The following is a 13,722-nucleotide window of genomic DNA, read 5'->3' as shown; positions in this document are numbered from 1 at the left end:
AATTATTGAAAACAATGGAATATTATTCGATAATTTCGGTTTGCATGCTACAATTTGTTGCTAGACTTTTTGTCATGTACAATTTTTTCAATAAAGGGTTCTAGTTTCTCTTCCACGTCTTCAAAGTCTTGCTTCATCACATCCACCTGCACATCATGTAATTTACAAAAACTTAAATGGTTGCCATAAAGAAATAACACAAAAATGTTTTTAGAGTATAACATTATCACCCAAAAACTTAACCAATTAAACTAGTTGACATGTACGAGAAAAAATAGAAATGACCTTAATAAACTAAAAATATCGTACGTGTTTACCTTATGTATGATTTCTTCAGCTAAGTGAGCATCCTTAGCAGCCTCCTCTGAAACATGCTCGACAACCAAAGCTGCTTCCTTAAATTTGTTACCATCAGGAAGTTCATTAGCCACCTCCTCCGAAAGCCTCTCCGTCACGGTTGCCACCTTCTCTACCACTTCCGCCACTTGTTCTACTTCTTTCAACACTACTTCCGCCTCACCTAATGTATTTGATAATCATATATAATTATATTAAACAACATCGAAAAATGAAATAAATAAAGATTGTTATGTACGTAACGTTAATGTTTATGTACTGTATTCAGTATATAAATATCAATTACCTCCTATTCTAAGAAGAGTTGTCCATTTAGGTGCCCAAAATGCTAGAAGTAGAGAAAACATAGAGCCTAAAACCATTTTTATCCTGCACACGTAAAACAACAAACTCGTTATTAAATTAATTTGTGTCTACACTCGAAATCCTTGTATATAAATTATACGTATAAATTAAATTGTCTCACATTTTGTATTGCTATCGGAGAAAACGTGATGAGAATAATAAATTTATTATAAAATTGTGATACTGATATGATATTACAAGAATAATAAATCTATCATAGATCAGATATATATAATCACTATATATATTCTCTAAAATATTATCGCAACAACATCAGTTCTAAGATTTCTAACTGTCTCTTAAAATGACTACTGTAGAATCATCCAATAAAGATGAAAATCATCATGAAACACATACATACCACGAAACACGCCTAGCTGGTGGTGGCCGTGGTTTAGGAGAAGGTGGTTTAGGTAACGGTGGTGTTGGCTTTCCATCGCCTCCCCTGCATATATAATTACATTAATAACTAATTAAGATCGCGATATAGCTAATAAACTTGCTAATTAATTATTTACTCTTACGTTCCGCCAGAAGTAGAAGCACCATCAGCACGAATCATTTTTCTACTTCCAGTAGATTGCACATTAATAAAAGAGCCATTATTATCTCCAATTCTTCGCCTAGAATTCGAAAAAACAGCATTATTAGCCAATGGATTGTTTGTTTTTGCTCTATAGAGTTGTATAAGCTCAATCAAACCGCGCATTTTGTATGATCCTAAATTGTTTCTCATCCTTGCAAACGATACTAATACAAATAAGCCGTGATTCTCAATACCAACTTTGATCTTCTTAGCCAAATCTACGTTGGAATTCGAGTTTCGTACAATTGGAAGAATTATGTAACGCTAGCTCGTCCTATATATAAGGTTAACTTTATATGAATATGGCGTGATAATATAAAGTTAAAGTTTGAGTTTGTATAAAGCATTTATATAAGTAATGGCCTAGCTAGTTCGCGTGTTAAATTGGGCGATACAATAATACAGTTTATTTATATATAATCAATTATTTGATGGATTGCTTTAAGGATATGCATGGCTTATGTGAAAAATTAAGCAAAAAAACTCGTAACTTGAAATATAAATTATGTTACTTGCAAGTCATGTATTGCCTAATTTGTATCATATATTAATTATCTTTCTTTCAATCTTTGTATTTCATACGTAAATATTTACTAAAATGGTTTTTTTTTTTTTTTATTGTTTATACTTCATGTAATCATGTTCTCTCATACGGCTCATTTCTTTGTCACGTCGTTAGGAGTACTTGCGTATAAATTTTTTTTGCTTTCTTAGAATTTTTTAATTAGATCCATCTCTAAAAATGTGATAAGAACAAAACTTTTTGGAGGAAAGGAGGGAGAAAGAGAAAATGAATAATCTCTTGTTTAGATAGATAACAATACATATGAATATATGATCGAAATGGGAAGAAACATCCTCCTCTCCTCTCATTATTACTTTTTTCTTTCTTCTGAAATTCCTTACTTAAACGCATGAAATCCACGACATGACATGACATGACAAGTTATCCGAAATTTCCATTATACAACACTAGCTAACAATGGATTAGGTTAGGGGTTGGGTTAAGTCAGGTTGAGTTGATATAAATGGCCTGGTTTGAGAATCTTTCAACCCAACTTGGCATGACATTTAAACAAGTGAACTTGAAGCTCGACTATTTTTAAGGTTTTTTTTTTTATTTATTTTTATTTTTTTCTTAATACAGAGTAAGGAGTATAAGATAATGCATTTGTGTGACTCTTCCTGTTTGATAAAATTTTTCTAATTCTTTGTTAGCATATTATCAACCCAACACTACAACAGTGCAACCATTTCTTAAATTTACCTATAAGTTTTTGCTTGTGATATCAATGGTGGGTAAAGTCTAAACTCTCGATAAAAATATGCTATGCATTTAAAATCCGAATCTCTAACATATTAGCAAACTTCGTAGGGATGTAAGATTTCACATAGATTAATGCGAGTTGGGAGAATGGGACAAATGTTTGTTTACACATTATACTAGTATATGTATGCAAGACCACAACCTTTTTGAGTGGAGAGCCAAGACTACTTAAGAGTGTCTTTATCTTCTTATTTTACTACCCGTTTTCTAAGCATTTTCTCAGCTTCTCCTTTTGCTAATTAATTGCCTTTTTTTTTGTACTAGCTTTTAGAATTTGATATATTTTTTTTACAAATCTTACCTCGACAACTTAATTCAAGTTAAGGCAAAACAGATGGAAAATAAAACTATTATCATAATTCAAAACGTGACAACTTTTTTTTCGGGGGGAGGGGGTGTGGGTGTACTAATGTTGCATACTTTAAATATAAAGTAAGGAAAAAAAAAAAATTCCTCAAAAAAAAAAAAAAAAAAAAGGAAAAAATATTATGGAATTAATAGAATAGCTTATTCATAAAGGTAGAAGCGATTTAAGCTCCAACAATCAGTTAGTCACTGATTCAACTTTGTCTTCCCAAAATCTTACTAGATTTAGATTTGTTGCTTTCTTGTAGCAGTAAGTAGTCTCAGGATAAATGATGGATAACCAACAGATTCCGAAAAAGGGGTCTGATTCAGCTTCACCTGCAGAATCTGAAACTACAAAAGTTCAAGAGATTCAACCTGAAAACCCAACTCCCACAAAGGAGTCTGATTCAGCTTCACCTGCAGAATTTGAAGCTACTAAAATTCAAGATATTCAACCTGAAAACCCAACTCCCACATGCCGCCGCCAAACTTCTCATACCTCTGTAAACATTTCTGATGATGTTTCAGCTGCTTCTTCAGGAGCATCTGCGCAACAGAGAGAATGTTCATGCTTTGAGGTACTATGTAAGATAATATTTATACTTTTGCTACCAGTTATATGTGCTTGTTATTTGTGTGTTGCTGCTATGATTATAGCAGTTTTTTTAGGCCTCATCATTACTTGCTCAGTTATTGCTGCCACAGTCGCGTTACCACTGCTATTGGTGTCATTTTTAGTTATACGGTTACTTCAGTTCTTTAGTCACGGTGATGCCTATGACAAAGCGGTTCAACTTATGCTTTTCATCCGTGCTTGGATACTCATAGATATGGTGGTGTTTCTGATTATATTATGGATTTTCTTCTGGGTACCTAAAAACATCTCAGGGTTAAAGCTGTTGTTAGGATTGACTTTAGCAGATTGGGTAAACCTATATTATGTGATCTTCGGCATCTACATTTTGAGCTGTTTTGTTTCAGTAGTGACCATTAATTTATTACCACTGGTCCCCTTGGATCACACAGAAAGTGGCCTTATATTACCCGAAGCAGTGCTTGAAATAATCGACTGTCTCATTTTCTGGTTGGCAGAATCCGAGGTTATGAAACGTGTTTCCACCTTTAAGCACCACAAGATACTTAGACTGAACACTCAAAAATGGATTGAGGTATCAATATTCGTCCTTGTTGCCTACAATGTCATCACCTTGTGTACTTATATGATAGTGTGGTTGCTAAGGAAGTTAGTTTGTCACAAAATACTTAAACCAGGGATTAATACAAAATCACGTCAATACTTAATTATAGAAAAGTTCCTGCGAGGGAAATATCTAATGTATTGGGCTAATGGAATGAAACGCAGCATCAACTTCATATTAAGATCATTGCTGCTTTTAATTACTTGGGTGTCGTATTTTGGCTCTAAGCTAAACAAAACAACCCAGGCCAAATACATTCTGGATTTCGGAACCTGGACTTGTCTGAGTCTTTTAATTTGCTCCTTTCTTTGGCTGGTCAAAACTTGTGTCTTGCTATCATGGGAGGCTTGTTCTGTGTATAACAGATTGAACTCTAAAATCTTGGAAGGTGGGAAGCAATTGTATTTCCTTGGCATCATAGGTCGCCACAACTACGACATCTTAAACCTTCTGTATGAGTGCAAAGATGATGAAACTTTGTGGAACTATGACATCTTAAACTATGACTCGGATGACCAGAGATTAAGACAGTTTGTCTCACATCTATGTAAAACCTTGTTTCCTACTAGGGTAATGAATTTACACGCTCATTACCTAAGTAAATTGGACGATGTGGATGATTGGGGATATTTTGAAGATCAACTTCATGAATATGTGGGTTCCTCACAAGAAATATCAGCTGAAAGGATGGTATGTACTTTCTTCACCAGTCTTCTTTAGTTCTCTATTTGGGAATTTAAATTAAGCACTTAGCTTGTGGGGTTTTACATTAAGTACTCCTGGAGTTTATTAGACACTTTATAGGGGAATTTATCTTTGGTGACCTCGATTTGGGATATTAATCAGATAGCTTCAATTTGGTGATCTCAAAAATTAGACAGGGTGAAAACCTCTGTTAAATTACTCAGGAGGAAAATTCTTTGACCAGGATTTTTTTTAATGCCATTTCATATTTGTTAGGGTTTAATTGATTGACAGCTTGATTTATGTACATTGATCAGGAAAGGGCACGCAACAATTGTTTGTTCCTTGCGAATACATTAAGTAGTGCCAAGGAGGTTGTTGATTGTTTAAACAAGATAATCAGTTGGCTTTTGATTGTTGCTACTTTCATAATGTGGTTGCTTCTAACTGGGTTGGCTTCCACAAAGGTACTAGTCATCATAGCATCTCCGTTGTTAGCTGCAACTTTTATATTTGGAGATGCTTGCAAGACCCTATTTCAAGGGATCATGTTTGCCTACGTTATACACCCTTTCGATGTTGGTGATTTATGTGTCATTGATGGAAACATGGTAAGTTATTCAACTTTTAATAAAAACTTCTGATTCATTTAGCAACAAATCTTTTCTTATATGATTATGGGATGTTATGATTTGCTATTGTTTTCCATAGGTAGAGGTTAAAACAATTGGTGTTTGGAAATCAACCTTCTCAAAAGTTGGGATGCAAGAGCAAGTGTTATATCCAAATTCAGAGTTATGCAACAAAAATATAATCAACTACAAGACAGAATTTGATTGGAATGATTATCTAGAGCTTGATACAGTCTCATTAGACGAGGAAAAAATCAAGATTTTGAAACAAGAAATAGAAAAGTAAGGGTTTTTAAATGCCTCCTCACATATTTTTGTGTCTCTGATTGTATTTTATGCAATACCATCAAATTATTCACAGTTGGTGTATATTTTTGTTTCATCAGATACCTTGATGATGGTGAGAACTGTAAATTTACACCAGGTTATAATTGTGTGGAAGTGGTGATAACTGAAGAAAACATCAAGATAGCTATTAACTTTAGACACAATGTAAACCTCAAGAATAGCACTTACTTTGAATGCCTCAAGGAAAAGCGCAAGCGGCGATCAGAGTTCATTCTCCATGCACAATGCCTTGTAAATCACATGAAAAATGGAAACACAAAAACCTCAGGTTAGCTTCTGTCCATCATTGTTAAGATTCAAACTTTAACACTTTAAAGACAAAAGCATAAAATTGAAAAAAGGATGAATCAATGGCATGTACTGTATTCATCCTACGTCTTAGTGTAACTTTAACTCTCTTACATTCTCCCCCTTCTCCCTTGTCCCTACGACGTTACATGTATTCTTGGTACGGTGTTTCATACTTTACAGTTAACCTTTAGTGTATTCACCTTCATTGCAGAGAGTTACGAAGATAAGGTAGAAAGTAAAAATGGCAGCTTGATGAATATTCCCGATTCAGGTGATGAAGATGACACTTTTGTAGCAGGAAAGGTAGAGGGAGTCTATGGAGGATAAGTAATTCCGTAAACATGTTTGACTACACTTTACACCTTTTGTACAAGTTTGCAATAAAGACAATCTTGCTACAAAATCATTAAAGCTAGGACTGATCTTATTAGCAATAATGCTATAGTTAACTCAAAGCACTTATATGAGCTTAAATCTCAACTCAAATTCAATTTGTGACCTTAATAACTCGGTGTTGAAATCCAGAATTTGTCTAGAAAAGTTCATCAGCTACGAGCCTAGGATTTTATTAAATGCATAATTAAGCAAACCAAATTTTGAATGTGATCTGATTAACTATTAGCTAATAAGCTTACTATACTAGTATTATCTTATGCTAAGATATACTTCCTCATTTTCCTTTTAGTTGACACGTTTGTTTAGTCACGTTTGTCAATGCACAAATTAAAACACTAATATCTTTAATTACTAATAAGAAAAAATTATAAAAAGTTGATATTATAAAACTATACATTGTGACGAATCTAATAAGATCCCACTTAGACTATATTTTTCCTTACATATAAATCACAAAATACGGCCAAAGGGAGGTGTGTGAATAGTGCTAAAGTCAAAACGTGTAAACTAATAAAAAAACGGAGGTAGTATAATATATTCATAAAGGTATCATCATAACGTCATTGTATAATGTCATAAAGTGAAAATTCCAACAAGAACTAGTTGCTATTAAATATTCAAAAGCATTGAAAATCTTCATTGCAAACGCAAGCAAGACAATAACAAACAATAACAAGACATATAAAGTAATAAAAATACTATCCCTAATTAACTACTCTAAATGATTTTCCACAAAATAATTTTCATGACCAATTGCTGATATCATTCACTATTACATTAATTATTTTTATTATGAACATAATACACCTTGATGTAATTTTAATTTTTAATTTTTAATTTTTGTGTTCTTCTAATTGCTCAGTTGTTAATTGTCCCTGTCTTCTTCTCCTACGACGGTACATACAATATTGGATTAGGTTAAGTAAAACCATCACAAATTTGCATGCCAAAAGCAATACGTACAACCTAATAATATTAACAAAAAGCAAGAACTTAGCTAAGAAAGATACAATATAAAGCGGCTTTTGAGGTAGTTATAATCCTATGCAAGATATAAAGTAGGTTATTTTGTTTGTAATTTATCAATTTTTCATAATCAGTACTGATAAAAATCAATTATCAAATATGTATGAAACTATGAAAATATCTTACTATATTTGAAAAAAGAAATGGTAATATGATTATGAAGTCAAACATACTAATATAAAATTATAAATATGTATATATAAACATAGTAAGTCTCTGGTTGCCGAGAATAAGCAGCCAAATTGACTTAACCTCTGTCTCTCATTCAAAGTCTCCTACCCAAATTTTCCCTATATTTAGTTTCCCCTCACAAAAATTTTCCAACACCTCAAACTCCTATCAAAAATTCTAACCCCTTTCTTTACTCTTCCAAATTCCCATGGCTTCTCTGCACGGTCACAGAAAACTCGCAAACTCGAACTCAAACTCAAACTCCGCCACTACCACTGATACCACAGTCAAAACATGCCTACAGTTTTGCAACTCCGAAAAAAATACAACCTCATCACTATACTCTGGTTTCTGCCCTGAGGTCTGTTTGGCAATCTGCCCTTCTCTTTGCATATACCCCCTCACAAATCTTCCCTTACCTCAAGACTATAACCCTTCGAAACTAAACAAGTCCCATAATCTTTCGCCTCTCCTAATCTGCATGCTTATACTTTTAGCCACAACTTTCCTCTTAATCATCTTTTATGTTCTGTATACCAAACTATACTTCCACTTCTATGCACCCAATAGTCATTCTTTTCTCCAAACAAGGCCTAGAAGTAGACGAGGAGGAAGGGTGGGGAGTGATTCTCAGGATGAAGAACACGTGAGTAGGGTGGTCTTCAACCCCTTCTGGTGCATCCCTACCGTAGGACTCCCTGCTATGGTGATCAACTCCATCGCCGTCCACAAATATGGGAAGGAGATGGAGGAAACAGACTGTGCAGTGTGTTTGGCAGAGTTTGAAGAAGGTGATGTACTGAGAGTTTTGCCTAAGTGTAGTCATGCCTTTCATGTACCTTGTATTGATACTTGGCTTTCTTCACATACTACTTGTCCACTTTGCCGTGCTCCTATTATTCCACCTGATCAACAAAATCACGATCACGGTCATGAGCACAAGGCTGAGGATACATCAGCCTCATTGTCACCAACAGTGGAGGAAGCAACAGAGGATAATTCCTCTGACGAGGTTCTTAGAATTAGTATTGTAAGTGGAGAAGAGGGAGTTGATGGGAATAATTTGGAGGAATCCTTGGAAAATAGTACTTCAGATAAAGATCAAGAGAATTTGGAGGAAATTAGTAAAGGGAGTTGTTCCCAAAGATGGTCTTTAGAAAAAGGGACAGCTAATTTGGTGACTAGATCACTTTCTTGCAGTGGAAAGATTTTTTCATCGCGTTCTAATATTAGACCAAGTCCAAATTCATGATTTCGGAACGATTATTTCTTACCAGAACACAATACATGGAAGTATACATTAATACATACCCTTGCATCCTGATGGGTTAATCATACATACTTGTCTCAAAGTCTGGTGGAGTGGGGAGAAATATCTTTCTGTCTTGACAAGTAATACCGTTTAGTTGGGAATTTTCGCGATCTTTTGAGATGGGACATGGAATAAGATATGAAGGGTAGGAAACATCCAAGGAGAATGCAGAACTTTGATGTTAACATCCTGGTTGGTGGATGAAACAAGAGTACAAATTCATTTTTGTTACTTGCAAGTATGAAGCTAGAAAACAGGTAGAATAGTTCTGTCCTATGATTTTGTCATTTGACTAGGATGTTTGAGCTAGCTTTAATTAAATTAGTGTTCTACATCAATGAGAATGAGAATAAGAAAGTGAAGCAACAGCATAACTACTTTTACTAGTTTAGCTGTTGCCTTTTAAAACCTATTTTAAGCATTGGTATAACGACTGCTAGTCTGCTACTTCCTCTATATTACTACACTTACCTTAATATTTAAACCTTTGAGTTTTGGGGTATGTAATGAGAAGTCTTTCAATCCCACAACATAGTTTGAAATTTCCAATATGCTATGCATATAGAGGTCGTGCAGGCAGCATGCACAAAGCAGGTGCATCAGCACAGATGTGTGCACATAATGCAACGGCCTCACATGCATAGTTGCTTATAGTGTACACTCCAGCAGGGGCACCATACTCGGTGCTAGAAGAAGCATGAGATTTTTTGCCCTCAACATGTTATTGATCTCATACCACCTTGTCAATTAAATTTCCTTTTACAGGAAAACAAATTTAAATGATCATATTTTGATGCTCTTGCATACATCAATGCATGGATACATTTGGCCAATCAATAGTTTGAAAGATAGACCATATAGTTCACATAGGAGTAAAATCATTGTGGTGTCAGAAGGATTCAGACCTACCACTAAACGTATCTTGTACAACATGTAACTAACACTCAATGCAAGAAAGACATAAAAATGTGTTGAACTAACCAAAATAAATAAAATTAAATTAAAATCAGTACAAAGTTTAACAAAACAGGGAGATAGAGAGGTTGAGTGCTTGGCATTGTCAAACTCCGATATATAATGGAACCCATAATTAGTGCCTTTTATTATTTCCTGCTTAAAGAGGTGAAGCTTTAATGTTTTAAAGAATTTGCAAAAATTAAGAAGGTAAAAATGAAATGGAAAGTAAAGACGGTAAATATAGATGGGGATCCGTACAGTATCAAGAGGATGTCTTCCAATCAAGCATTTGCCCAGCAAACATAGGAACAATTTCTCCGAATGGGAAAGATATACACTCTGGGACCTTCCATGGTTCTTTTAGCAACTTAATCTTAGATGTGTTCCTTGGAAGACCGTAGAAATCGGGACCATTGAAGCTTGTAAATGCCTCTAACTTGTCAAGTGCATTAGCCTAGATGAGCAAAGAAAGCAGAAGATGAACTTCCAGAAAATCCTACCAGCAAATACAAGTACTATATAATTGAACATCATGCAGGCAGGAAGAGCATGCCACTGCTACCTAATTTGTTTCACATTGAAAAAGAAAAAAAAAAACACTAATCATTCATCAAACTTGTTGGTAAAGAGAATTCAATCTCATGAAAAGATTCATCTAGCATAACCTAGCCCTCTCTGAAGGAGCCTACTACTTCTATTATAAATGCATACCTCTTCAAATACTTTGGCATATAATGACAGAGCAACAGGCGAATTAAAGATTCCAGCACATCCACAAGAACATTCTTTCTTCCACCTCTCATGAGGAGCACTATCAGTCCCGAGAAAATATTTTTTACTCCCACTAGTTACTGCTGAAACAAGTGCCTGCCCTGCATGTACAACCAAAAGGTACTATTAGAGCAAATCGAGACCAGAGAAAATGACAGAAATTCATGTGAAAGACACAACAGAGAAAATGTCATGTATTTTCTTCACTTAATTAGTTGTAGCAAACTACACACCCTATCTAAAATCTCACCCTACAATTATTATTATTAATTTGATTCATTACTGATTTGAAAGCACATACTATGGATTTCCCTTTTAAGCACTGGAAGACAATAATTATGTGGCTGCAAGCCTCCTTGGAAGAGAGAGTTCCTATTCAGAACAAGGTGTTGTGGAGTCACAGTGGCGGCTACAGTACCTGATAATTGTAGAAGGAGCAAGATTAATAAACAGGTAGATTTTAGCACTGCACTGATTCACTAAAAGAAAATTAGAAAATTAGTTTAATAACTGAAAAGGATAAACTTACCTTCATCACATGTTTCAACAAATTTGACAGCATCAGCTGTAGTGATATGTTCCATCACAACTTTAAGCTGAGGAAGTTTTTGTAGTAAAGGTCTTAAAACTGTCTCAATAAATAACATTTCCCGATCAAAAATATCCACATCAGGATCTGTAACCTCCCCATGGACCTGTAAAATAAACACAACTCTCAGTAAACAGTCACCTATTACAAAACCATCATGAATTTATTTGTCACACAGTAATGCAAGTAGCTCCAGGAATGTTGAACTAAAGCACACCAAAAACATTTTCAAATTTCAAGACTGTCATGAATTGAAAAGGTACAAACTCATAGCTTCATCTTAAATGATTTGTATCATACAATGTGAAGCATGTTTATTAATTCAATATGTTTGATCCTGCACCCAAGAGAGAGTGGCAAGACGTTTTGCTTGGACTGGGGAAGAACAGGGTTGATTTGCTTTAGTACTTTAGTTTCTCAGCTTCTCCCTTAAGAATCATGGTTCATTCTAGGAGGTGAAAGAAAACTTTAAAATATGAGCAGGTGAATAATCAACACATTTTCATGGTTAACACAGAATTTTTTTCATTTGCTTGATGGGTTATAACAAGAAAGACAACACCAATCCCTGCGCTGCATTTATTCGTGACAGACAACTTACCAAGAGAGGCATATTTTGTTCAGCCATCTCTTGGAGCACAGGCAAACACTTTCCAAAAAGATCAGTAACACCATCCTGTGAGTTAGTTGTTGCACCAGCTGGGTACAATTTGACAGCATAAACCACCCCACTTTCTCCTGTCAAAATAATTACAGTGCCAATCAAAAACAACTTAGATTAGACTTTGGGAAGGCTAACATACTATTACACGAACAAGATCCCAGTTAAACAACATTGTTCACTTTCAAGTTTCAAGTGAATAACAAATGCTAAACAAAATCTTCTATAAACACTAAGAACCAAATCAAACAAACTCTATAACTAAGAAAGCACAAAATGAACATGAAATGACAGAAATACAAATGTAGGGATCATGAAGCCATAAAGGTAGGAAAGCAATAGATAATTTTATTAGAAAATACAGCTCTATGACTAAGGATTTCTTGGGTTATAACTTATAAGTTTGAAAAGACTCGTGTCAATGTTCACGATAATGCTTGTCTACCACAAATATCACTTTTCCTTCATTAAATTCCCACTACCCACTTCTAAAATTGATTGAAAACAATCACTATTGAAAGAAGAAAAAAAATGTTTGCTAATGACTCTTCAAACCATGGATATTGACATGGGATTTTCCGTACAAACTAACACATAAATTCGTTACCATTTGTCTATTCCTATCATTTATTAGTATCATTAGTTCATTACCGCCTACCAAACGAGCCGTTGATATATAACAAGCAAACCCAATAACAACATCAATTTCACCTAAATCAAAAGTTTAGACTTACTAGCAAGCTTGATCTCATTAGGGGTAGTAGTATCAGTCAAATAGAGTGTCATAAGAGGATCAAATTCGCTATTCGAAGGCAAAACCTTCAAAATCGAGTCTCGGTACGCAACAGCAGCAGCTGTAGTAGTAATTGGAGGCCTTAGATTTGGCATTACAATTGCCCTCCCATAATATGTAGCACTGAATTACATAACAATACACTTCGTATTACACTTTTATAAAAACGGGTTTAAAATGAAAAGCGAGTCGAACTTTTAGAAACGGAGGGAGTATTTAAAAGAAATAATTACCTGAAAGGAGCAACGGCAGCAAGAAGGTTGCCGTCACGAAGATGAAGGTGCCAATCATCAGGGCGTGTTAGCGTTAATTCCATCTTATGCTGAAATAATTATGCAAAATTAATCAAACAAAAATTGATTTGAACTGTAATTTTAAACTAATTATGCGATTAATTGAAGTAATTAGAGTAATAATAAACTCTTAATTGGTGAAGGTGGGAGTTTGAAATTTGTAGGATGTGATTGGATCTTACGTTAGTAAAAGAGAGTGATGACTGATGATGAGTTGTTCATCAGTTGAGAATTGATTTTGAGAGGGTGAATTTGAGGAAGACGAGTCACGAGAGGGAGGGGTTTGAAATTAACCAAGGGTAGTTTTGTCTTTTCGTATTTTTTATGGAGAGTATTTTTAACTTTTTACGTAGTACAGAGTACGTACGCATTATGTATTTACTATTTTGAAGGTTTACTAGCTTTCGTCTATTTGAATCCAATATCTTGAACTTTAAAAAATATTTGGAGCAACTTGAACTTAGTTGTTAACTTGTCATACATTAACACCAATCAGTTCAGTTTAGTTCAGCACCAATCAGTTCCAGTTCAATTCAGCTCGTAATCTCCTTCTCTCATAAAATATTCAGTTCAGTTCAGTTCAGCTCATAATCTCCTTCTCTCATAAAATATTCAATTCAGCTCAGTTCAGTTCAG

The 13,722-nt window shown here is 34.5% G+C and overlaps 4 protein-coding genes across 9 annotated transcripts; 2 read left to right on the top strand and 2 right to left on the bottom strand.

Moving 5' to 3' along the window:
- Positions 1-2: 2 nt before the first annotated feature.
- LOC110738177 lies at positions 3-1,674 on the bottom strand. Its single transcript, XM_021918554.1, has 5 exons — positions 1,227-1,674; positions 1,064-1,147; positions 644-726; positions 318-520; positions 3-146 (listed from the first exon to the last, which is right to left on the bottom strand). Exons 1-5 carry the CDS (start codon positions 1,436-1,438, stop codon positions 48-50), a joined length of 681 nt encoding a protein of 226 aa, XP_021774246.1. The 5' UTR covers positions 1,439-1,674; the 3' UTR covers positions 3-47.
- Positions 1,675-3,215: 1,541 nt separating this feature from the next.
- On the top strand, positions 3,216-6,801 carry LOC110738138. Its single transcript, XM_021918507.1, has 5 exons — positions 3,216-4,852; positions 5,164-5,457; positions 5,558-5,760; positions 5,865-6,094; positions 6,329-6,801. The coding sequence occupies exons 1-5, from the start codon at positions 3,251-3,253 to the stop codon at positions 6,442-6,444; spliced, it is 2,445 nt and encodes an 814-aa protein (XP_021774199.1). The 5' UTR covers positions 3,216-3,250; the 3' UTR covers positions 6,445-6,801.
- LOC110738156 (dihydroorotase, mitochondrial-like) lies at positions 3,479-13,566 on the bottom strand. Of its 6 annotated transcripts, XR_002514572.1 has the most exons (10): positions 13,269-13,564; positions 13,027-13,115; positions 12,735-12,916; positions 11,941-12,077; positions 11,280-11,445; positions 11,052-11,168; positions 10,691-10,851; positions 10,238-10,433; positions 5,995-6,054; positions 3,479-3,509 (listed from the first exon to the last, which is right to left on the bottom strand). XR_002514572.1 is itself a non-coding variant. In XM_021918538.1 (9 exons), exons 2-8 carry the CDS (start codon positions 13,107-13,109, stop codon positions 10,242-10,244), a joined length of 1,038 nt encoding a protein of 345 aa, XP_021774230.1. In that variant the 5' UTR covers positions 13,110-13,115; positions 13,269-13,564; the 3' UTR covers positions 9,766-10,132; positions 10,238-10,241. The 6 variants fall into 6 exon arrangements, 5 of the variants coding, with proteins under 5 accessions (XP_021774230.1, XP_021774224.1, XP_021774227.1 ...); XM_021918538.1 differs by lacking the exons at positions 3,479-3,509; positions 5,995-6,054 and adding an exon at positions 9,766-10,132; XM_021918532.1 differs by lacking the exons at positions 3,479-3,509; positions 5,995-6,054 and having other exon boundaries at positions 9,766-10,433; positions 13,269-13,563.
- Positions 7,676-9,549, top strand: LOC110738147 (putative RING-H2 finger protein ATL53). The gene has a single exon (XM_021918519.1). The coding sequence runs from the start codon at positions 7,919-7,921 to the stop codon at positions 8,960-8,962; it is 1,044 nt and encodes a 347-aa protein (XP_021774211.1). The 5' UTR covers positions 7,676-7,918; the 3' UTR covers positions 8,963-9,549.
- Positions 13,567-13,722: the final 156 nt, after the last annotated feature.

Source organism: Chenopodium quinoa, unplaced genomic scaffold (assembly GCF_001683475.1).
Source record: "Chenopodium quinoa cultivar QQ74 unplaced genomic scaffold, ASM168347v1, whole genome shotgun sequence".
NCBI classification, from domain to species: domain Eukaryota; kingdom Viridiplantae; phylum Streptophyta; class Magnoliopsida; order Caryophyllales; family Amaranthaceae; genus Chenopodium; species Chenopodium quinoa.
The sequence above is the reverse complement of the archived record's forward strand: the minus strand, read 5'-3'. Positions and strand labels throughout refer to the sequence as shown.